This window comes from Uloborus diversus, chromosome 1 (assembly GCF_026930045.1).
Source record: "Uloborus diversus isolate 005 chromosome 1, Udiv.v.3.1, whole genome shotgun sequence".
Lineage (NCBI taxonomy): Eukaryota > Metazoa > Arthropoda > Arachnida > Araneae > Uloboridae > Uloborus > Uloborus diversus.
The window spans coordinates 200330108-200355664 of NC_072731.1; the positions used below are offsets into that span (position 1 = coordinate 200330108).

The 25557-nt window shown below is 30.2% G+C and overlaps 1 protein-coding gene across 1 annotated transcript; it reads right to left on the minus strand.

Moving 5' to 3' along the window:
• Positions 1 to 929: 929 nt before the first annotated feature.
• LOC129224305 (cation-dependent mannose-6-phosphate receptor-like) lies at positions 930 to 24887 on the minus strand. Its single transcript, XM_054858742.1, has 6 exons — positions 24589 to 24887; positions 23554 to 23714; positions 14727 to 14836; positions 10107 to 10255; positions 7490 to 7616; positions 930 to 5115 (listed from the first exon to the last, which is right to left on the minus strand). The coding sequence occupies exons 1-6, from the start codon at positions 24735 to 24737 to the stop codon at positions 4999 to 5001; spliced, it is 813 nt and encodes a 270-aa protein (XP_054714717.1). The 5' UTR covers positions 24738 to 24887; the 3' UTR covers positions 930 to 4998.
• Between the last annotated feature and the right edge of the window lie 670 nt (positions 24888 to 25557).

Consider the following 25557-nt stretch of genomic DNA (forward strand, 5'->3'; position numbering starts at 1 on the left):
CAGCGTTTTAATACATATATAACATCTCTAGTTAGAATTTTACTTCTGTATTAATGAACATGTGACCAAGGACAGATCCCAAAATATTTCAAGGAGGGGGGGGGGGTTGATTTTTTAACTTACCAACGTATTTATTTAAAACAGGCTTGGCGGGGGAAGGGGGGAACAACATTTATGACTACCAGATAAATCTCCATACCCCCTTTATCCTAACATCACCAAAAATCGTCTGATATTGTACTTTTGAAACTTCAACACTGAAACATTTCTGAGAAGGAGATTCGAATTCGAACCCTATTTCTTCCTTAACATTGTCAAATAGGGCCTACATTTGTGTTTTAAGACTTTAATTCGGAAAATTTGCCGGTGAGGGGTCCCTCCAGGGAGGGGCGATCGCCCCCATCACCCCTCTCTTGTATCCGTCCTTGCATTGACATCTGTAAATCAGTTCATATTGTGTCGTTTGGGAGATTCATGAATTGCATCTAGATAATGTGATGCAAGAGTGTAATTTTCATAACTTCAAAAATATGTGGAAGGGAAGAACAGAAACTGTGGTAAGATTTTTGCTTTCATCTTAAAATAATTTTTTTCAGATAATTTGCATGATACTTGCTGCTCAAAAAAGTAACTTTATAACTCATGAACAATTTTAAACGCATACAAAATATTTTAACTAAGAAAACGACTTGAATGAAAGATATGTGGTTTGTTGATCAAAAATAAGTTTATAAGTGTACAACTATGTATATTTAAGTATTGGTATTGAAAATGCCCCCCCCCCCCCCTTCGCTTTAAAACTTTCAAGTATTTTTGCATGAATCACCCCTGATCCAGATCAATACATGAAAGATCGCTGAGAAGGTTTAAAAATCCTGTGTAAATTCATCTGACAAATTAAAGAAGACTATTTAAATATACCTCTTGGAATAAACAGTTTATTTCTTTCTTTCCTTTTCTTTACTTGTGAATATGATAGAAACATTGTACACAGTTACATAAAAAATATCAACTCAGAAAATAATTTTCCATTATTAAAAACATTTTATTTATTTATTTATTGACATAACTTCAAAATGAAACATCATGCAATGCTAAGTTTTAACAGCCAAATGGAGCACTATGCATTTTCCAGCAAAAATATAACCAATTAATTCAAATAAATGCACTCATGAGAAATACTTCCAAAACCTAAACCAGATCACTGTTCAATGAAATTTACTTAAGATAAAAATGACATGAATAAATAAGTATTTAATATAAATAAATCAAGAAATTAAGTACAACAAAATGATTACCTAAATTAAATAATATATTAAAAATGTTTTCAATGCTTACTTCTTTCATGAATATTACTAATACAAAAATATCAATCATTAAAAGGAGGGGGGGGGGTTACAAATTTTAATGTGTATTAATGACATTACTCATCATTTTTAAATCTTTTATACCATGGTTGAACAAAACTACATGTCAAAACAAAAGAAGGAATTCATATTAAGGCCAAAGTTTTATGCAATTCGCACCACAAGACATTTTTAACAGAGTGGCACCTAAAAAATAGGAACCAATTGGGAATGAGCCCTGTTCAAATTTGCTGGAAGCCTATTTAAACACGTGTTATAGATCAGTAGTGATACGAAAGTCTTGATTTTAAATTAATAATAAAGGAATTTTAACCCTAATTAAACATGAGTGCTTAATACGTCATCTAAATTAAAGTAGCAGAAATATTCTTGTATGTATGTACAGTACAATGCAGTAAAAAAGAAGTATGACATGAGTGTACTTTCACTAAAGTTTATATCTATCGATGTGATGTACATATCGTAGCCTCAGAGCAACAGTGGGACACCTTGAGTGTTATTCCTAGGATTAGATGTCTCAGTGTTGCTCTGATGTAAAGATATATAAGCATAGTGATGCCACTGGCCAACATCGCTGGTGGAAGATAAGAGTTTGTTACATCAAGGAAAAATGACCAAATTCTGTTCTACACAGTAAAGTACAAAATTGGAATGTACATTGAATTCAAAATTCAAATGCTAGCTAAAAATATGGCATTAAAAAAAATAAGCATTTGAATCATAGTTTTTTTTTTTTTTTCAAATCTAATTTTATGTCTTCACTGCACAAGCTGCATCGATTTTCTGTAATTTTGGATTCCCGGGGTTTGAATTTCTGAGGCTCCACTGTAGATATTTCACTTTTAACCTTTCAAAACATTATTTCAACATTGAGAAAAGCAATTCTTTCAAATAACTATTATATCAGTTTTGCTTCATTCAATACAAGCTGTGTTTTTGGAGGACATCTTTTAATTTTAAAAGCCTTTTACAGCTATTAATAATTTAAATTAATCTAGAAAGTGATATAGTCTCTCTCTCTCTCTCAAAGGAAAAAAAAAAAGACATTTTCCAGCTGTTAAATACATAGTTCTGGTTTTTCCATCCTTTACATCTATACCTCCAAAAAAGGAAAGGAAAAACAGGAGAAAGAAATAATGAAGAAAAAATACTATTGTACATAAAGCAATCTATTTGTTAAGCTACCTTCTGAATGTTATATGACCCCTTACATTTGTCTAAAGTGGCTTAACACCTCCTTGTAATGTTTTGGAATTCATTCATTTCAGACCGTTGAGAAATATTTGATGTCTAAAACGTCTTAAATATCTCAAGTTTTTTTGAAAACATGTTTCTTTTTTAAATACAGCTAAAGTTTGTAATTAAAAGAATGAAAAATGAAATTTGAAATGAAATTTGAAAAGAATGAAATATAATAAGAACGAATTTGAACAGGACTGTAGAGGTTTTGTTCCCAATGAGAGAATGATCTGCTTTTACAACAGCGGTTTTTCGTATACATTCCTTTTCCATGATTGCAATTTTTGTTAATTGAAGGAATGATTTTGAAATAATAATAATAACTTTTCTTTTACATTTCTTGTTGCTTTATTGCACTCAATATTTAAAACATGTACTTAAATCTCTAACGCTCAACTATACAAAAGAGTAGCATGTTCGGAATTTGGTATTTCCGCTTATTTTGGGCAATTGAGCTTTACTGTATATATAAAACTGTGATGCAGAGATAAGATCATGGGTTAAAAGAAAGCAAGAATAAATAAATGCAAAAATATTAAAAACACAAAAGCCAAAAGTATCTCCTAATAAAAATAGCTGACATTCAAACCTTAAAATGCGATATGGTTCATACACAAAATTGGAAAATTTTCAAAATATTCAAGGATAAAATGGGCCTTTTTAAGGTCTAGTTAACACTATTTGAAAGAGCAAGCTTTCTTACAATTAATAAATTAACAAGGGTTGGTTTGGTTCCAGTTCATATAAAAGTTTCAGCATTAGGCAGAAGTTTTCATAGAACACTATAAAAGCTTCAGAATTAATCTTTAATAGTGAGTGTAGTAAGAATTAGAATGACTACAACTGACTAAAAATAACAATAAAAGTATAACTTTTAAAATTTAAAGGCTAGTGTATATAGTGTAGTACAATCAGTATTTAAAAAAATTCAGAAGTAATTTCAAAATTCATTGTAAAATTTTGCCATGATGGCGCTTTCAGGAAACATATGATAAAATAAGTTGCTAATAATGCTTGTCTGCTTAATACAAACCCTTATTTTTGAGCCTTAATGCGCACAAAAAGTTTTATCAAACTAATCGTTTATAATCACATGCAAGAGTGCCAACATATGAAGATGTCAATGCCACAAATAATGCCGCTAATTGCTCTGCAGTCAATTATTTAAGAACTTCAATCAAATTTTAAAAAATAAATAAATAAACTGTTAAAATAAAATGAGTAGACTGAAGGTAGCCTATGCTTAAATAGCTTTCAGTTTTTAAATTAATTGAAAAATTTACAAGATGCAAGAGGGTTTACATCTCAAACACTGCATGCAATTTTCGGCAAAGTACAAGCTAAAAGTCAGCAAAGTTCTTGAAAATAAGATTTTGATAAAATGACTTTTTTAAAGTGAATTCTTTCAATGCACCAAATTTGTTGCAAAATTTTAAAAAATAAAAAAAAACCCTAAATAAGCAGTTTTTTTTTTTTTTTTTTTTTGAAAAAAGTGAGATTTTGGACGCAGCTCAAAGAAAATATGAAGCAAGTTAAGTATATGCACATTAAATATGTTTGCATCACATCACATTATTTACATTTTGAACTGAAACATTTTTTCAAACTATACATATTTAGTGCAAGAGAACAAAGCCTATATTTTAAGTTGTAAAAGAATTCAATTTATAAATGTAATTAACAAAACTTGATTCAGTAAATTCTCAGGTCAAGTTTCCATATCATTTTACATATACAACAAAAATCAATCATTTTGTCAATTTTCAGTTTGAGATTAAAAAATAAAACATATGCTGTATTTCTTTTACTTTTTCATTATATATTGAACCTTTAATAAAACTTCAGGACCAAGCAAACTCTAGAGATTCAAACAGACATAAATATGACTAGATTAACAACAAAATTCATACAGAACTAATACTGGGCGTATGATGTAAAAAACGGTAAAAATGTTATGCTTCCTGAAACATATCAGATATTTTTTAAAAAATGCTGTAAAAATACACAAAGCTATTATTATTCATCTGTATACACACACCCATTATAATATGGCAAGAAAACTATTTTTTTTTAATTTAAATAAATTAAACTGAACAAATATACATATTTATGCTTTCTTGGCTAAGCAATATGACACCAGTGCACAAAAATATATTTCTTTTGCATTTTTAAAATACTAGTTACATACAAAATGTTTAAATTTAAAACAGAAAAGAAAATACTAATAATAATGATTATCCACTTTCAAAGTTGGTAAATCAAAACCTTTTTAAAAGCGCAAGTTTGGGGTATCATTTCACTTCATTTTAAAGCCTTTAGGTGCAGGCTGACATAGCTGAAGTTTTAAATGTAAGAATACTTTTAAATATCTGAACAGTGTGCTTTCAAAATATCACATATTTAATAGTTGATCATCTCTCTCTTCATCCGTCTTAAGATGATCATCAATTCCACGATATGCTTGTGATTCATGCCTCAAACCCCAGCGACAAAAATAATCACATCCGTCCTGCGAATGATAGCATTTAAATCTAAATTAAACCATGCATATTAAGTAAATTATAAAAGTGGGCTTTAAAGAAAACTGTTTTCATAACATACATTTATGATAGAGGCATTACATTTAGAGTTCATGTATAAAAATGAATAAACAAATACAAAGCAAAAGTAAATGAATAAATTTTAAAAAATGGCAGAACAACATAATAGATTGTAAAATTAAACAAGGCAAATCATAGAATTTTAAAACTTTTTTAACACACAAAGCTAACAAAATAACAAACATTAAAAAAGCTTTTAAGCATTCTCTTCAATTATATGTTGAATGAATCTTTCACCAAAACAATTTTTAAATAAAAGTACATCTTACAGAAAATATGGCGAATTTTCAGAGCATGATTCTTGAATCTTATTGGTTAAACGTTGCAGCAATTAAGCTTAAATTTTGTATAAATTTAATAAGCTCAAAAAAGTAGCAAAACCAATTATTATTTAAAAAAATGTAAAACTTTGGAGTTGAAAGGTGAAAATAAAAAAAGTTTGAAAATTTAGTAGTTTTTCATGTATATCCCAGCAAAGCACAGGTTTTTTTAGAATGTGTAAACTTGAGTTCATACAACCATAACTGATCTAAACAACATACTAAATAATCGGAAAGACACCACACTTATTAATTTCAATGTCTAATTTGTCTGGAGTGGACTATTTTAAAAAGTAATGAAGTGAAATCCCGTTACAACAAACTCCAAGGGAATGATGAAATTTTTCGTTGTAACGGATTGTTCGTTTTAATGGAATCGTCTTAAATTTCTTTACTTTCATAAATGTATTAACTTTGCAAATCTCCACTGTAACATAATTAAATCAGCAACACTTACCGTAACTAACGATCTAAAATATAATTAAACACTATTTATTCTGAAAAAACAATGACTGACCCTTTAGTTCATTGGTTGTCTTCACAAAACGTGTTATTTTCTTTTGTGCGAGTTTTTTCCCACAGGACGTTATAAAAGATTCTAATTTATGACACTTCACTGACCACTAGAAAAAACATGGCATTTGTTGTCATACATCATTTTATGTTTCAGCCTGAACGGAATTCCAACTTGAAGGGCTCTATTTCGAAAATACAAAGGAGGTTTTCACATAACGACTTGTAAAAGTCATTTTTTAATTTCCGAAAACAGCAATAAGTAAAAAATATTCAAACTGGCACTGAGAAAAACATTTCGTTGTAACGAATTTTTGAAAAAATCATTTTGTTAAAACGAGATTTTTTATACATTATATTAACAGGACCACACATTTTGTTCGTTGTAACGGATATTTCGTTATATTGGTATTTGTTGTAACGGAATTTCACTGTATTTCTGTTTCTTTCCTCACTTAATTTAGAAGCCTCATGAAACAATATGAATATTATGATACAAAGTTTTTTTTTTTTTAAATACACAGTCACATTCTGAATTTCAAGATGTTTCATTAAGTAAAAAGTCTAGCTTATTGAAAATATCAAGAGTAATCTGACAACCAAATATTATTTTTGATGATTGAATGTCTCATATATAAGTGTTGTGAGCTGACTGTTTATTATAAAACTTTGTTTTCAGAACAAATTAGACACAAATATGAAAAATAGAAATATACTTTTTAAGAGATCCAGTAAAAGCTATTTTTTAGCATTTGAATGTTGTAGTCGAGCATTAATGCAACTCATGATGTGGGAATGGAGGAAGGGTACAAAATGTCACATGTTACAGGGCCACATGCATTCATAATTGGGATCTGGTTACAGAAATTCTGAGGGAAAGTACCCAATCCTTCCACTCTCACTAAAATGGATATAACTGGAATCTTTTCATGCCATTACTTATTTATTTACATATTTTAAACATGTTCCTCATTTCAAGGTTTTTTTTTTTTTTGAACAGTTGGGAATATCTTGTATATCACAAAATAAAATGTTACTAAAATACAAATAAACTAGTGATTCAGCATTCAATTTTAATGACATTTGAAAACTTGCAGTTGAAATGTCCACAGAATTTCACTTAGATACATTAGATGCATCTTAATAGTATTTTACTTCATTCTTTTGAAGGTTGAACTGTTGAAGTTTTTGAGAACATACTATTCAAATTAATACTGAAAGTAGTAAACTTTTTAATTAGATCGTTCTTAAAAACAATTAGGAAATCATTAAGATCAACCATTTAATCTTTGGCATTACATAATATTCTTAATGTACTTAGGAGTGAGATGTACAAAATTATAAAAGGAATTATAAAAATACAGATTTTGGTGGGTACATGAGACATTATGTACAGGTTCTCTTTAACATCATAGTAAATTATAGTTAATGAAACAAAACTTTGACTCACCGCTTGCAAATTCCCAAAGTCTTTCCAGAAACAATAGTTAGGTATTTGCTCCATACCCTTTGCACCCAGCACAATTCTTTTGTATAGGACACCAATCACAAGATAAACAAATGCAAAAGTAAAAAACCTACAGGGGAAAAAATAATAACATTTGTACTTCAGAACAAACAGTACAATAATTAATTATCACGTAACAGGATACATAGTTCTTAAATTAAAAGAAGTGTTTAAGTTTCTAAAAAAATTGAACAAAAATAAATAGCACTTTTTACAATATTTAAATATTTTAATGAGTCCAGTAAAATTTTTTAAAACTCTTAGTAGGCAAGAACTTTCAATGGTAAGCCATTTTTGACAGAAACAGATGAATAATTTAAACAACATCAGTCAGGTGAAACTTTTCCCCCCCAACGTCATAAAGTTATGGCATTATTTGCCGTAAGCTTAATAACAGCTCAGCCTTGAAAAATTGTCTGAGACAAAATTCTGAAAACTGGAGAGTGCAGAGCACCTCGCCAAAATTTTAAGGTTCAATGCTTCACCTGAAGAGCACAAAGGAAGAGTAATAAGTTCTATTAAAAAAATAATTTAATTAATTAAAACAATGATAAGTTTCATTTCAGAACTTAAATTTGTAAAACTTAAATGTTATTAAATTTTGAGATTCCATCCCTACCATTTGACTGCCCCAAAGAGGTTCCCATGCATACAGTTAACCAATAAGATGATTTTTTTTGCAAATGATACACATTTTCTCAGATTATTTTGACTTCACTGCTCAACATTTAGGGGTAGGGGTCAAGGTACAGATCGCACTTCACAGAAATAATCTAAGAATCTATTGCTCACAGATCACTCCTAAAGAACGACAGCAAATGTATCAGGTGTTTTCAAACCTGTTGTTAAAAAATATAACTTAATTTGGATTCAAATTTCCAAATTACTACAATATGAAATGGGATTGGTGGCAGGAAAAGTATTACAACACCATGTTTTGACAAGATCATTGAACATACAGTTGAACTCACTTAAATAGCAAACCCTGTTTTAACAAAAACGCTGATTTAGTGAAGAAATAAAAAAAAGATTGGTTGGTACAATAAGTCCATGGGAACATAACTCGATTTTGACAGGCAAACCCCGCTTAAAGCAAGCAATATTTATGTAATTCACAAAATTTCTGTTGATTTTCTCCTCAGAAAAAATTATTTTACTCTAGGAAAAATTGCATTAAAATTTTGAATTCAACCAGAAGTTACAGATAAGACATAAATCCTGAGAGGAAGTGATGACACGCCTTTTTTTTTAAATTCCTGGCATAGAGAAGCATTTGAAAATGGTATGCTTGTTGGCACCAAAGTTATCATTTCTGATAATACTTCTGAGGATGTTGTAGCTCAAAGTCAAGCTAATGCAGATAAGAACAAAAATGAATGCGACCATATTAACTACAAATGTGAAGAATTTGAAGTTAAATAGCACTTAACATAATCTTGGTTTCTTAAGTGCAGAAATATTTCAAACAATTTTGAAGCCATGGATGCGAATGACACGATGTTTTTTGGACCACACCTTCCTCGAAGACAATGACAAGAAAGAGACAATAAGACAGTTCAAAGCAAATAACCAACTGCTTTGGTATTGTACAGAAATATAAAAGTAACAAAACAAGCATGAATAAATGTTTATGATTTTTCTCAGGCACCCATTTTTTACTAGCACTCCCAGAACTTAGAACATTGCTATCCCTTCGTGCTCATTATAAGCAAGTTCTTCGTGCTTGTTATAAACCAGTTTGACTACATTAGTTTTCAAAATTTAAAAAGATATGTTACCAGACTGATACAATTTATTCAAAATGATATAACTGCTATTTCGAAAAAAAAAAAAAAAACCCACTCAAAGACAGTTGGCAGAAGAAAAATTGTCAGGGCATCTTCCTGTATAAAACAAAGCTTACTGAGGCAATGAAGAAAAAATGTCTCGGCTGGGCTCTGAAGCATTGGCACATGATGTTTAAAGACTGAAAGAAAGTAAGTGAGTGAGTGAGTTATAAGCCCTTATTCCTTTTTTTACTCTTTTGTAAGTATAAAAATTTATAATTCACTGATTTCACATATGCTTTGCAGAAGCATCCACATTTAAAATTCACAGACAAAAGTACTTTTTTTTTGGTATCTGGTCTTCTGATGATACTCACACATACATTTAAACTCAAGCTAAAAACAATAACAAGGTATGTAAAAGTTAAAAGATTTGCTCATTACAGATCCAGGTAAGTTATGGCAAAAAAGTTTAGAGGAGGGGACGTTTTTCAAACAAACTGCTACAGTCATTCTCATTGATGCGTAAACAATGTTATATGTAAAAATCTGGTTTTAATTAGTTCAATGACATCATTGAATGGGAGAGGGAAGAATGGAAAAAAGAAACAGGAGTCTCAAAATGGATTTTGCACTTGTTAAATTAAGTTAAATAATTTAGTTTAATTAATTTAGTAAATTATCTTTCTTTCTCTCCCTAAAAAAAGGAGAAAATTTATCATACTTTTCATAGTATTCAACTGTTTAAATATTTCATAACCAAATGCACAACAAATGAATGAAAACAAACTTACAAAATACAAAACACACTGCCCGAACTGAGGCCATGAGTTACATATTCAGTTCTTTTTCTTGCAGTGCAAGAGACATTACTTCCTATTTCGAAAAGATAATAGCAGCTAGACTCAGCAGATCTTCTCTCTTCTATTATCTCTAGTTTTCCCTGAAACAAAAATTATTTAAATTGGGGATCGAAAACTGAAAAAATACATTTTAAACACAAAAGGAAGTCAGGTGCAATATAGTTAACCCTATATAACTTGAAGTCCTAAGGAACCAGCTGAAACCTTGGAGTTATTTGTTGCTCAAGTTATGGGATGTTTTCACAACTGTCTCAAGAGAATGAGATCTAATGAAAACTTCCGAGATAAAGGGATGTTTAGATTATTGCAAGTTGACAGCAATACTATAATGAGATACATTAAACATCATTTTTATCAAATAATGTACATCAGATTTTGGCAAAGATAAATATTGGTCTTGAAGAAGAGAAAATAATTATGTTTAATTTATCTTCTCATTAGACATATGTTTGTGTTCATATTCATATTTTATCATTCTGTAACATCAGCAATCTGTAAGTATCATTCAGGAAATTGAGAAATCCCCCCATTCCCAAAAATTTAAGTTTAGAGTGTCTCTGGGTGGAAGTATCATAAGCGAACCAAGAGTTTCACTTCACTCAAAACTTGAAGGAAATTCAATTTTTTCCAGCTCTTAATGGATAAATATATTGCCAAAATAATACAGGGCTCATAGCAAGTGGGGAAAACTATATAGGAGTTTCGAAAAATATATGATCTTGTATGTTTGGAGCACAAGCACAAAAAAAAAGGTCCATTATCAATAACATTCTACAATGCATGAATTTATAGCAATGTAAAGAGTAACAGATGTGAGAGCAAATTAATATTTGTACCCACATGACTTAGTGAAAGTGAAACACTCAAACAAGAAAATAAGCACTCAGAGCACATTTGGAGAATTATCAGAATCCTACTACAGTGACCGCTGCTTGTATGAATCATGTTTGTTTAAAAAAAAAAATTGATTCAATAAAGCAAAACGTGGAATTCTACAGAAAATTTAAGATAACTTGATTCAATTTTCAGCCAAACGAGATATTATTAGAAGTGTACCGTTCACTCAAAATATCCATCCTCTGAGTATTTAAAGAATTATATCGTAAAACAGTATAAAAAAGCAATTACAAAATTCAGATTTTACTTATGTGCTTCGAAAAATGCATCTCTTATTGATTGCTGCAAAATGGTAATAATTAATTTAGACACTCTTTTTTCAATGTCATAAATCTACCTATAGTCCTTGGCATTGGTACTTCAGTGCGTCAATGCTAACACTAACGATGAGAAAGCAGAGAGCACAGAAGTCCCATCCTTCCGTCGACTCCATGTCTTTCTACGTATCACCGGTTTTGTTGGAATTTTCCTGAGAAAAGAGTCACTAAAAGTTTCAGGGGTGATTATGAGTTCATCAAAAAATACCTGAAAGTTTCAAAGCGTGATGGGGGGGGGGAATCTTTGACCCTTATTACTTAAGTGCACTTTTGCCATAGTATTAAATAGCTCTGAGTCAAAATATTGTGTGTACATGTGATTAAATTTTTAATGGGTTACAAAGTTACTTTTGAGCTGGTGTTATACAAATTATCTTGACATTTCTTTGTCCATCTTAAGAGATAGGTGTCCATCTTAAGGCTCTTGCAGGTATATTTGATGAGTATTATATAATTTTAAAAAATTGCGGAGGTAGGGAGATAAAAGCATAACAAAAAAAAACATAATTCCGATATTTTCAGACATAAAAATACTGGAAATACGTACGAAAATACCGGAAATTCGGTAAAATACAGGAACACAATCACCCCTGAGGAAACATTCTGCCTCCCCCTTGTTTAACTGTTTACGGATTAAAAAAAAAAAAAAAACTCTTTTTCCTAAAACGAAGGCAAAGAAAAAAAGACTGCTCTAATCCATCACATGTTTGTGGGAAATGGTCAGCCACAAACTCTCAATTCATTTAAGTTGCGTGTTTGATTCAAATATTAACAATTTTTAAATGTTAAAACTGGATTTTACTCTGTTGTTGAGGAATTAATTCATTAAAGTGGTTGATTCAATTATCTAGCGCTCACTGTAACAGCATTTTTAGTCAACCTTCATAACTTACAGTTCATGTGTGCATATGTACTATATAAATGCATGATTTTATTGTTAAAACAAAAAAAAACATGAATAGGGAAGTTGCAACCTATTAAATGTTCATATTTTGGCTATTGGATATTGTTAATTAACCCTCAAAACTAAAAAATTCCCCATCGCCGAATTTTCAAACATCGTGGTTGATTTTTAATGAATTTTTAAAAATCCATGTGCAAAAGTGCGCATTTCTGAAACGTCACGAGCCTACGTCACAGGGCGCGAATGGGCAGCCTTCGGCCGAAGATCCCCTGTTTTCGCTAGGAACATTTTGAGTGCTCTGATATTTTTATTTTTTAGAAATTCAATAATCCTTTTGAACACACTATGGGGACCGAATTCCTTAAAGCACAATCTAAATAATCTTCCTCATGTAACATCAATGATGATATTCGAATATTTCCGAGAGGATGAGAGGTTTAATGTTCCAGAAACGCGAGGGGATAAGCCTTTTACGTTTCGTCTTCGAAGTTGAATGTGTGACCTTCGGCTTCTCCCCTATTGGAAGAGCACATGACGTCACTTCCTACGCCATTTGACATCACAAGCGCTTGAACTTTAAAAATTAATTTAAAAAAAACTACTTATCGTATTGCAAAAATTTTTTCACCTATGATGTTCATACATGTTACTCTATCATATAAAAATAAAATTGAAAAATCGAAAACTTCCTTATTGCATAGATCCTTAAATATTAAACATTTTTTATGTTTTCGGAGAAAATATAGCAGTTATACGCATTTTAATGTGTAAAAAAATCAATTTTCCTATTTTTTCCAGAATTTTTTTTCCCACTAGCTTAAAATTTCTAGAAATTTTCCCCCTTTAAGCAAAATATAGACCAAAAACTGAATATTTTAAATACGTCTAAGATTATACAAGACAAAATTAAAAGCTGTTAAAAACTTTACAGCAGTACTCTTAAAGTTAACATGTTATACTATTAAAATTACACACACACACACACACACACAAAATCATTAAAAGAAAAAAAGTATCAATTTATGAATTGAAAACAAATTAAAAATTGCAAGTAAAATCTATATTTTGTATATTTCATTAAAGAAAAAAAAAAAGTTTAGTACATATACCAACATTAAAGATGTAAAAGTGCACAGTGCAGGGAAGAAAAAAAATGGGTTGAAGATCATAGGATATATAGGAGAAAATCTGACAAATTGTGAAAATATAGGAGATATTGGAGGAATACGAGCCCTGTAATACTTGCCAAAAAAAAAAAAAAATGCCCAGTCTTGCATAATATAGACGAACACGCGAACTACGTTCGCAGAAAATTTTTGGCTATGCAGAATTTTTTTTTTCAAACTGCTAATGTTGTGATTTAATTTTTTTTTTAAATGAATTTTTAAGAAAATCCCAGAGTTTTTTTATTTAAGTTAAAGCCTTTTAAAGCATATGTGTAAAAAAATAATGGTTTTGGCAGTTTTCTTCAGTGAAAAATAAGCAAACTATAAGTTATTGTAAAAAAGAATTAAATGATTTAAAGCCCTTTTTGTTTGTCTCTTTCATATTTGAATATAAATTTAATTTTTTATTCAAGGGTGAACTAGGCAAAATAATTATTTGCAGAAAATTTTCCAGTTAGGATTTGTGTTCGCAGAAAGCTTTTCATTTTATCTAAGTCTGAAAATGCCTAAAGTGCAAAATAGCAACAAAAATTACAGACATGTATTTTGGTGTATCAAGCAACCCCTTTTTAAAACAAGATGTGATTGCTTGCCCAAGCTAACATCTCTTGGCATGAAAGAAATAGGTCATTGTAATCTCAAAACACACGTCTTTAATATTTATTGCTACCTTGCACATTCAACCCTTTTTTTTAAACAGTTACTTGATGGTGCTAAAATCTGTTTGTAAGTATCTGGCATAATTTATATTTTTTCAACTTGAATATATATATTTTTTTAATTTAAACAAGAGTAAGTATAAGAAAGCTCATGAAAAAAAAAAAAAACATTGTCATGCATCGAAACATTGTGATGTAACTTCGGCAATGCATTAATGATGTAGAAATTATTATATCACACAGCCTAAGAGGTATGCATAACTGTGTACATACATCTACCATGGACGATACTGGAGTAAAATTTTACGAAGGCAGTGTAAAAATTTCAAAAACTATGAGAAAGCTTGACCCTCTCCCCCTCAAAAACTTTCAAATATTCACACAGAAATCATTAAAAAAAAAAAATTATTTTTTTTAGAATGTGTTGTTAGCCCAAAATTTTGGGAAACAATAACCCAAAATTCTCAGAATTTCCGGATTACTAACACCCTTGACTACTACTGATGAAAATAAAGCAGGAACAACAATTAACATTTCTAATACCAATGAAATTTATATTTTTCATCTAAACAAAAAATAAATAAATGAAAAATATTAAACACTCTTACTATAAGCACATCAGGGTCACAGATGATCATGATTTGTGTAACTCGATGTGAGTTGTTGCAGTGGGTATGGTACATGTCACCACCATAATATATTAACAGTATCCAATCCGCTGAAAGTTATACACATGAAATAAGATAACACATTCATTGAACATTCAGAGAACAAAATAAAATTCATTGCAGATAATTGAAATTATTTCGCCAATTTTTTATTAAATTGTTGTCTGAACTTTGGCAGCCTTCAGGCAATGCTTATGACTTTCGATTCCCAGTTTGTATCTATAGAGATTACAGAATCTAGTTTTAAGAAAAAAAGTTTCAAATTGACAGTTAAATAACTCAGTAAAATAAATAAATTTAAAGACAAACTGCATTCCTGACAAAACCATTACCCTCAAGAAATAATTTTCAATTCCTTCTGTGGCAAAAGCTTGGATTTAAATGTTAAGCCTCACGTGAACCCTGGTAATCAGTGCTCATCCTTCCATTCAGTTCTCACCTGTTTGTAGAGAAAGCAAGGTTAACTTTTTGCCGGCAGAAACTGGCAAAAACTTATAATCGTCTTAAAAAACTAAAGTAATTACTAAATGATATTTGTTTAGGTAAACAAAAAAATTTAACTTCATTTCAAAAATAAAATGTAATGCTAATGCCCTTGATTTAGTTCAGAAAGGGAACTTTTCAATTGCTGATGCTCGTAATATTTGGATTAATCTAACAAAGGACAAAAATCCTATGGGTTCTTAGGATAGAGGAGTGACGTACAAAATTAAACCGGCATTACTGTTTATAATTTGCTCGACTGTTTGTAATTTGCTCACAAATAAGCTTCATCTAAATTGCTTGTGATTGAAATTATCATGTGCTTCAAGAAGAAAATGTCAAATTTTACTTGCCAATATTAATCTAAATTTTGTACTTAATGTCACAGCTTTGCAAAACAAATTGGCCCCACTTCTCGAAACTCATTTTTCCAGTCGAATTTTTACCACTACCCTAGTTACTACATGATGGACCAGTTAAAAAAAAATATATATACAATTTGAATGTTTTATGAATATTGCTTGTTCCTTGATGCATTGCCTGCTAGCTCTTTTGTTGCAAGAATATTCAAAAGTTTCTCATTCGTGCATATTAAATTGAGAAACTATTTAGATTTTTGGAACCACCTTTTCCATGAAGCAACTTAAGGGTCCAAACAATGTAACATTTGATTCTGAATTGTGATAATATTGTAAATTAAACTGTGCTTTGGTTAACAATTAATTATTTTTCCATGCATTTTCTACTGTCTGTCAATAGTTTTTTTTTTTTTTTTTGTCATTTTGAGTTTTTGCCAGTTTCTGCCGAAAATGTGGCAGAAAGTGGTTTTGCCTTGCCGGTTTTAACTGGTTTCTACCAGTGGTTTTAACCGCTCCGGGAGAAACTTGCCAGACCTGAGAGAAAGGCCTAGATTTTTTGTGCTTGTTATCATGGCATGTACATATGGCGAGCCAGTTGTTTGCCTTAAACTGGGGTGAAAAAGTAAGGCTGACAAAATTGTCATGGCACATGCAAAAGAATGAGGGAGGTAAACCTGAAAATTTAAAATCAGTAGCTTCTGAGCCACTAACCAGTAGGCACTTTTAATTTAGTATCCAATTTTTATTATTGACAACCACTTTATGCATGATCTTCTTTTATTTGAGAAAAATAAGGAAATTTTGAGACAGGCAGTTGCTAAAAGGTACAATACACAGAAAAGCAATAGTACATATCATTGCTACAATTCATGACAGGGCTCATACACTTGTGGTTAAAAAAAAAAATCTGATTTTTCCAGGTTGATTTTTAGAAAATTCCAGGTTACTTGTTTCATTCAAAATTAAGTTTAAATAAAATTATTTTCAAAGTAATTGAAATTGTTTAAAGTAGCAATGCGGAAGAACTAAAACGTTTCCCACTTAGATATTAAAAAAAAAAAAAAAAAAATGCTCTGTCTATTTTTTTCCCCAGAAATTTTAAGTTTATTTTAAAGAATTTTGTCCAAAATCATTTTAATTCGTTTACTACAAGTTGAAAACAAAGTATAGCTTGTTGCATTGATCGGCATACCATATAATGCAGAATAACAAAAATCAACATCTGCCAATCATAGGCCAGTATAAATAATCAGTTTTTTTCCCTTTGCATCAAGGATGCTTATATTAAAATGAAATTTTTCCTTTTCTAGAAAAAAATTAATTTTTAAAAATTCATAATTTTTGCACATTTTATGTTACTTTCAATAGCTTATATTGAGAAAAACATCCAATTCTGTTTCTGGAAATTTATGTCTACTTCCATTGTGGCAAACGACCAAACATAGCGACTAAGTGAAAAATTGAAGATAATAAGTAGATTTTTTAATTTGTAGCATAAGTAGTCATAAATAATTAATAATTATGAAAAAACTACAACTAAGACAAAATAGTCAGTTTTCATTACATAGGCGTCTAAATCAATTAGCATAAAAAAATGTTCTTAAGATAAAATTTTGAGTTTTTCCATAAAATAATTATGAACTATCAAAAAGCAAAGGGGAACACTTTGCGTTGTTTTCAACAGTTTGCATTGCAATAAACATCCAATGCCGTTTTCGGAAACTAAAGGCACTTAAGAAGTCTTGTGGACTTCCATCTTGGGAATGACCGTATGGCGGCTTCTCCAAAAAATAAGAAATGATTTTTTGAATTTGTAGCATCAAAACAATTAAAAATAGCAAATCTTCATGAAACTATAGTTCAGTTGAAATTTTTTTGGCACATTTGCGTCCAAGGCAATGAGGATAAGATTAAGATTTAAGAACAAAATTTTTCATTTCTCAAGAAAATTATTTAAAATAATAATGAAAAGAAAAAAAAAGAAACAATTTAACGAACATTTTGTGTCATTTTCATCAGCTTGCGGTTAAAAAAAACACATAACTCTGCTTTGTTTTTTGAAATTTAGGCATCTAAACATTGTGTCTACTTCAATTTTGTGAATGACCAAATATCGCGACTACGTTTCACATGTAGCTAAAAAAACTTCGCGATCAAAAAACAATTTTCCCCAATCAACCCTCCCATCTCAGGCTTGTGCTTCCAAAGCAGTCAATTGTCTTCTCCCCTGTTCAGTTAGTACATAATTCTGGTTCATCGGAGGAATTTCTTTTTTTTTTTTTTTTTTTTTTTTGGGGGGGGGGAACAATTCAGGGGCAAAAATGGTGACTGCAGAAGTTTTTTGGGTTGCCACTTTTTTATTGCCAGTGTTATTTGCCTTCAAAATTTTTAACAATTTTTTCAGGAAACATCGATAAAAATGAAGATCAGATTTCATAGTACAAAATTCCCTGGGGAAAAATTGGAAGAAAAAAATTTTGAGGGGCAAACTTGGGGAATTCCCTGACATTTTTAACTATGTCATTTTCCATGACAATTCCAGGTTTTTCCGGAGCGTACAAACCCTGGCATGCATAAATTTTAAAAACAAATAAAAGGAAAGTTGAAATCTCTGAATCGAATAATTAATAAATATAACAACAAATAATGACCTTAAAACCAGGGGTAGGTGTTTAACTATAGTGGTATAAACAGGGTTAGTATAAAAAGTTACAACAAAACATAAGTTTTTTTTTTTTTTTTGGTTTAAACCAGGGTGTTTTTTTTTTTTTTTTTTTGCTTTAAACTGGGTTTATTTGGTTTTTATACAACTATTTGTAAGAAAAACAATTTTATTTTAGAAAAGTCAAGAAGATTTTATGAATTAATTGTTATGGAATGTTTAATATTAATTTTTGTACCTGATTTCTATGTAATCAATTAAATAATTCAGAGTAAAGTCTTTTAATTTCATTTCCTCATACTTAGAGATTTCTATAGGAGAATATTGTTTGAAAATCTGGAACTATTATAAAAAATGCAATACCTAAAAGTGTCTTGGTATAAATAATCAAAGAAATAATTTACTGTGATAGCTCAAAGATTATTAATTACAAATAACCAAGAATAAATTCTTGCAAATTAATTTCCTCATAATCATCTATCTACTATAAACAAAAAAGTAAAATTAATGTCACTCATGCTTAAACATGGAAAGTATTTTGCAGTACAAATAAATCATAAGTAACATTATACAACTTTGAAAATCAAAAGATCAACGTATAATTTGTTTAAAGGTTTTTTGAAAAAGTTACAAATCATGTAATGTATTTACCTAAAGTATCAGTGACATCAGTTATAGAAACAGGACAGGTTAGGTTGTACAAAAATCATTACCTATGTTTCCCATTCTAAATATTATTTCTCTCCTGGTTTATGAATTTAGGAATACAATTTTTTTATCAAAGAAAAAAAATCATTTTAATTAAAAGTCTCAGTACAAACTTAAATGAAAATATTCTTTTAACATAATTTAATAATAAAGACTGTCATAAAAATTAATGTTTATTGATTTTTCCACCTTTCACATGAGACTTCTTTTATTATATTGGGATCAAAAAAGTTCCTTGAAAGATGAAAATTTGGCGTTATTTTTTTTTTTAAATAAGTGAGTAATTTAACATCTGCGGTAGGTACAGGGGGAGGGGGGAACCCACGGGTGTAATGAAATGCCTTTATATAGAAGTTCAGTAAGAATTCATCTGGAGTAATGATGTGCAAGTTTTGTTCTCCTCATTTCGAGAAAGATATTTCATTTCTTTATTGGAAAGTATTCAAAGAAGGGCTAATAGGCTAGTAAGGAGACTTTCAAATTTAGATTATTATACCAGATTTAAAAGGCTATAATAAGTCTAGTCTGGAGCAAAGGAGAGTCCACAATTCATTGTTTAAAATTATCAAAATGAAAGATGCTAATAAATTTAATTTTTGAATGGCAAGCTGGAATAGGGTTAGTTATATTCAAATCTCAGGCTAACCTGTAAATTGAGTTTGTTGCTGGTCTTCACATTTGCATTTGTATGTTTCAAAAAATTCAAACTAAATCGAAATCTAACGAGCTGAGCCTACTATTATAACTAAAATAATTTGCAATATAAGTTTTGATGCAGGGGTGCCTTAATACCAAAGGCGCATTCCACCAAAATATCAAGATGTCCCCCCTCCCCCCAAAAAGTTAAAAATACCCTTCAAAACAATATCCCTAAAAACTTTAATGGCGCAGTTTGCGCCATGATCCCCACCCCCCTAGGTGAGCACAACTGTATGATGGGATTTTCATATTTCATTGCTATCCTAAACAACTTTTTTTTTATTTTCAAAACTCTTTGTGCAAAACACAGGGGGAAATTACTGAACCACTGGTGAAAACAAATGACAATCTATACACCTGCTGAACTTGAATCGATTTGAATGCAAATGACATAGCTGCCAAGTGCTCCGTTTTTCCCGGAGTTTCTCCGATTTTTATTGCGTACTCCGAAAATCCGATTTATTCCAAAAAACTCCGTTTTTTGACTTTGCTTGTACACTTTTCGATTTCTGAGGGAAAAGAAGAAATTTACCTATCCTGGAAGGTAGGAATTGTGCACAAACTCAACAAAATAGGAGGCAATTTAATGCCCTGGAAGCATTAGTGTCAAGATAAACACCGAGTGGGAGCGCTAATCGATCGGAGAACATCGTTTTTTCATTGAGCATTTCAGCTACGTGCAAAACGTAGCCGCCATGTTTGGTCATTCAGAAGATGGAAAAGTAGACGATGCTTAAGTGCTTTCGTTTTCAAAGACAAAGCAGAATTGGGGGTTTCTTTTAACTGCAAAGTAATGAAAATCAGCAAAATGTGCTGCAAAATGTTTTTTTTTTTTTTTTGGTTATTTTAAGTAATTTTATTGAGAAATGAAAACAAGTATACTATTTAAAATTTCATCTTATCCCTATTGCTTTGGACACGAATGTGCTAAAGATTCTCAATTAAATTGTAGTTTCATGGGGATTTTTTATTTTTAAATTATTTTCATGCAACAAATTCAAAATTTTATATCTAAATTTTTGACTTAGTCGCCATATTTGGTCATTTGCGAGATTTAAGTACACAAAACTCTTAAAGTGGCCAAGTTTTCAAAATCGGAATAAGATGTTTATTGCAATGCAAACTATTGAAAATAATGCAAAATGGGCTTTTTTTTTCGGAAAATTCTTAATTTTTTTCTTGAAAAATGAAAAAAAAATTTCTTCAGAATATTATGTTATCCTGATTGGTTTGGATGCTAATGTACTAAAAACTGTCTATTTTATCTAAATTTTAGTTTTTTTAAGGATTATTAGTTATTTATAATTACTTTTAATGCAACAAATTCAAAAATCTATCATCTTAAATTTTTTGCATTGTTGCCATGTTTGGTCATTTGCAACATGGAAGTAGACAAGACTATTAATAGCCTAAGTTTCCGAAAACAGAATTGGTTGTTTGTCTCAATGCAAACTATTAAAAATAACAAATGGCAAAAAGTTATGGTTTTTTTTTTTGAAAGAGAAATTTTATCTGTATTTGATCCTTATTGCCTCGGAGGCTTTGTTATAAGCTGAAACCATTTCATCTAAAATGAAGGTTCCTGCTGACTTCTCATTTATTTATTTATTTATTTAAATAAATCAGAAATCTATTTTAACTTGAATTTTCCATGTACAAAAAAAGTATTGAATGACTCTATTTTAAAATGTGTGAAGTCCTATTCATCTATTTTTTTCATGAAAGTTGTAAAAACTGCCCCATCTCCCCTCCAGTTTGTGTTTCAAAACTTGGTGACAGTTGTGGCCCCTAAGTTTTTGGAGTCTAGTGGCCACTGGCCACTTAGAAGATTTCCAAGTCTTGACCTTTACTATGAAGTTGCTTTACTTCCAAGTATATGAAGTAATCGTGGTTTTTTTTTTTTTTTTAATCTTCAATATGTTCTTATGCAATGCATTTTCAATACATGTAGGATATGTATAAAGGAATATTTTTAAAAAGGGTTGCAGTTTTATTAAATCAAACACTAATCATGTTTTTTTTTTTAATTTTCAATATGTACCTACGTAATGATGCTTTTTTAATGTAAAATATTTTTATCTTATACTTGGTTGTAGTTATGTTGAAAATCTAACATGAAAATTCAGAAACGCATTTTAAGGGTGCTTAGAACTTATAGAAGCTTACGGTACAGAAGGAAGGTTGAGCACAGGCCATGATTTGGTGCTCCTATTTTAACCCTCATTGCTCCTATTTTTTCCCCTTAAGTGCTCCTATTTTTTTTATTTTGAGGTTGGCAGCTATGAAATGAATTAAAATTTACGAGTGGAGATGACGAAATGATCAGTGTAGTATGTACAAGTTTGCAATTATATAACATGTAATGCAAGATGGATTTCAAAACAAAAACGAATAAGTTCCATGGAAGCAGATGCTATCAGATTTTGAAATGTGTAAAAAATCATAACTCAACGATAACATAATAGAAAACAGATAAAAGGCTTAACTTTTACATTTAATGAGGAAAATTTGGCTATAACGCATATTCTACGACTGAAAGTTAATGACCAATGGGCAGTTTCCACGAGTCTTGAGCATTTTTTGCTGAATAACATGACTTTCCGTAACAAATTTTGAACATGGTAGAACATGACTTTTTAGATGTGATCAATGATATTACAGAACCTTTTAGACGAATTAAAAAGTCATTTAAGCTGACAACTGTTCCTATTAGCCAGGGTTGGCCAGATTGGACCCAATTGGGTTGGACCCAATGGGTTTTTTTGAAAAAACCCATTTAAAAAAACCCATTATTTAGCCCACTTTTGGGTTTTTTAAAATTTTCCAAGAAGTTTTTTAAAAAACTAAGTAATTTAAATACTTTCACAATTTAAACTTCTTTTTTTATTTGTTCTTCACCACAGCCAATGGACATAAAAAATGAATTTTTAACCTTAATAGTATTTCTTCACTCTTAACAGCATTAAAAAAATACTTCAAGGATTTTAAATAAATGTATTTAACTTTTTTCTTTAACTGGTCAATAAATAACTCAAATTATCTTGACTAAGTCCTGTCACGTCTGATTTTCTCAATATTTGTAGATTGTACAGAGGAAACTAATCAAGCCGAAAGGCTTTCCTGTGAAATATTTTCTGGAAACCAACATGTCACAAATCTCGAATAAACAAGGTATATTTTTTAGAAATTAACAGGTTTCACGAATGGTCAAACGAAAAACAGAATAAGATGTGCAGTATTTTCATTATCTTACGAAAAAGTTTAATATTTCTTACTCTGTACACAGAAATAGAAAAACAGGCAACATAAAATTCAAAAAAATATCTTGATTAAGCTGGAATTCAGTAAAAAGGGATTTAAACTACTTGAGGTTCTACCGTAGTTTTGCATAACAAAATGAAATACAATAAAGTAAAATGCAAAAAAAAAAAAAAATGTAGTAATTACAAACAATAGATTTTATCGCTCAAGAAGTAACTTTGCATTAAATGTTGGTAATCATGGAAACTAAAAAATCCGAAACTTCATCATTCTTGGGTTTTGTCGTCTTTTTTACTTTTCTTCAGAAAACGCTGAATTTTTCAGCCTTTTTTACCCCAAGACAATTTTTTTGCTTTGTCCATATACTTACGCAACAATATGCTACAAGTACCCCACATTTTCCCTAAGAAAAGACAAAAAAAAAAAAAAAACCCACATTTCTTTTAAAAAACCCAGCTTTAGTTGGGTTTTTTTGGGTTTTATTTAAAAAAACCCAAAAAACCCTGGGTCCATGGGCTTTTTAAAAAAAAACCCGGGTTTTTGCCAACCCTGCTATTAGCATGCAAAAATTTGTAGTTATTGATATTATACTTACTTCCTCCCATAATATCAACCTTGTCATACCTTCCCAAAACATAGGTTTTATTCCTGGTTTCTTGAATAGCACCAGCGCCACTAGGCTGACCATCTATTTTTCCACAAATGCTCACTTTATAACTATATTGGGCTGGGTCTATAATATCTTTGGTTCTAAATCTAAAAACAAAAATTGACATAATGCACGTAAAAAAAAAAAAAGTATTACTAAGATTCATTACATACAGGGTTTGAAAATATGATACTTTTAAAAACATAGAAAATATCCGATATTTTGATATATATTCGATATTTTCAATTACCAGAAACTAAAGCCGTCAAAATAGTAAATGCATCCTCAAATCACTCTTTATTTTCTTATATTATTATTACAATATGTTAGACTTAAAATTAATGTTTCTTTCATTTATATCTAACATTTCATTTTACATTTCGATCAATTTTAATGGAGTTAATTTAGCCTTAGCTGTTTTACTCATTTTTCTTTTGCAGTTATATGCTACAGAACCGTGCAGTCATAAGACGTTTTCTTTTTTCTGAGCAATGTTTAATATTTAATTATACACTTTTACTATGAATTAAAATTGCTACACTACTAATTTTATGAACAAAAAATACAAGTAAAAATGGAATATTATATTACTCATGTTATATTAATGATATATAAATACATCATAAAAATATAGTACATAACGTTTTGGTTATTTTTAATAATACATGAACAATATTAGAATAAGTATTATATTTTTTGTTTTTGAAAATACCGTAGTTGAAAAAATAAATATCGAAAATATCATGATATTTTCAAAATAAATATCGGATATATATCATCATGATACATATAGGCGAACCCTTATTACACATAATATCAATAATACAAGAGAAGAGCTTGTGTAACAGAATGAGAAAGCGCGATCAATACAGAAGTAGTTTAAATAGATTTCCGTATTCGAAAAATATGTTATAGCTTTCTGACTTTTCCTACATGAGATTTGAAAAATTTTCGTGTCATTTCAAAGCAAAATTTACTTACACATGATCATTTAAAGGTTTTATTACATCAAGTAAGGCATTTTCTTTAGCACTGTCGGTTGTATTCGTAGGTTTTAAAAGAACACAGTCACATAAACATCGCAGAGCACATTTTAAAATAATGAAGAATATAAAAAGATGTTTCTTCATAACTTTCGATTTTGGAGTTACCGTGTTCGTTTGCAAATGCTGAAAATTGAAAAACTTCGTTTGGACAATTCCGAATAAGGAAACATAAATTTCTTCTAGTTTTCTGAGCGCTATTTCAATACTTTCTGATAGTTTTCCTTATTTTTCAAACAATAAAAAACACACGTCGGTCAATGCAGGAACGATCCTGGGTCCATGGTTACCATATTGGCGACTTCATCTATTTCGAGGCGAGTTCTTATCAACATGACGAACATGATGCCAAAAAAAAAGTGCGATACCATAAGCAATACAGTTGCAGTTTATTTTTCCTTTTTGGAAACACTTCCTGAAGGAGTATATTCTTTCCGATTTTAAGTGTACTTTTTTACATGTATTTGGTATTTTCAAGAATGGTAAACATCATTTAATGCAAATTAGTTTAAGAAAATAAACCGGTTCGTTCTGTATTCCAAAGTTATATATTTTGAATTATAATAAAACAAACTGAATGACGTTACAGTATTTCCGCATTTTTTATGAAATTCCATTTGCACCAGAAAAAATCTTTCCTAAATCAGAGATGCTCCTCCTCCCCCTCAAAAACAATGACGTACCCTCCCCTCAAATGCATCCCCAAAATGAGATCCCCTAAAAAAAGCAAAGACAACTTTTAGCAAACCCTCCTCTCCCTAAAAATTTCAATCACGCTGTGTGCTCTGAAGTCCCACTCGTTGCACTTTATTTATCTATTTATTTAGAAGCTAAGCAGCTTCACATAGATAGAGGACTGCGTGCCAAGCGCCTTGCCTCCGGACACACACAGGAAAGATTTACAACA

What these genes read in the sequence shown, in the direction of transcription:
- LOC129224305 (XM_054858742.1), bottom strand. Translation starts at nt 24,737, where the DNA reads ATGAAGAAACATCTTTTTATATTCTTCATTATTTTAAAATGTGCTCTG. An exon ending in AAACCTTTAAATGATCATGT is followed by an intron (nt 23,715 to 24,588) that starts GTAAGTAAATTT and finishes TTTTGTTTTTAG; the next exon opens with ATTTAGAACCAAAGATATTA. An exon ending in GGTTGATATTATGGGAGGAA is followed by an intron (nt 14,837 to 23,553) that starts GTAAGTATAATA and finishes TATAACTTTCAG; the next exon opens with CGGATTGGATACTGTTAATA.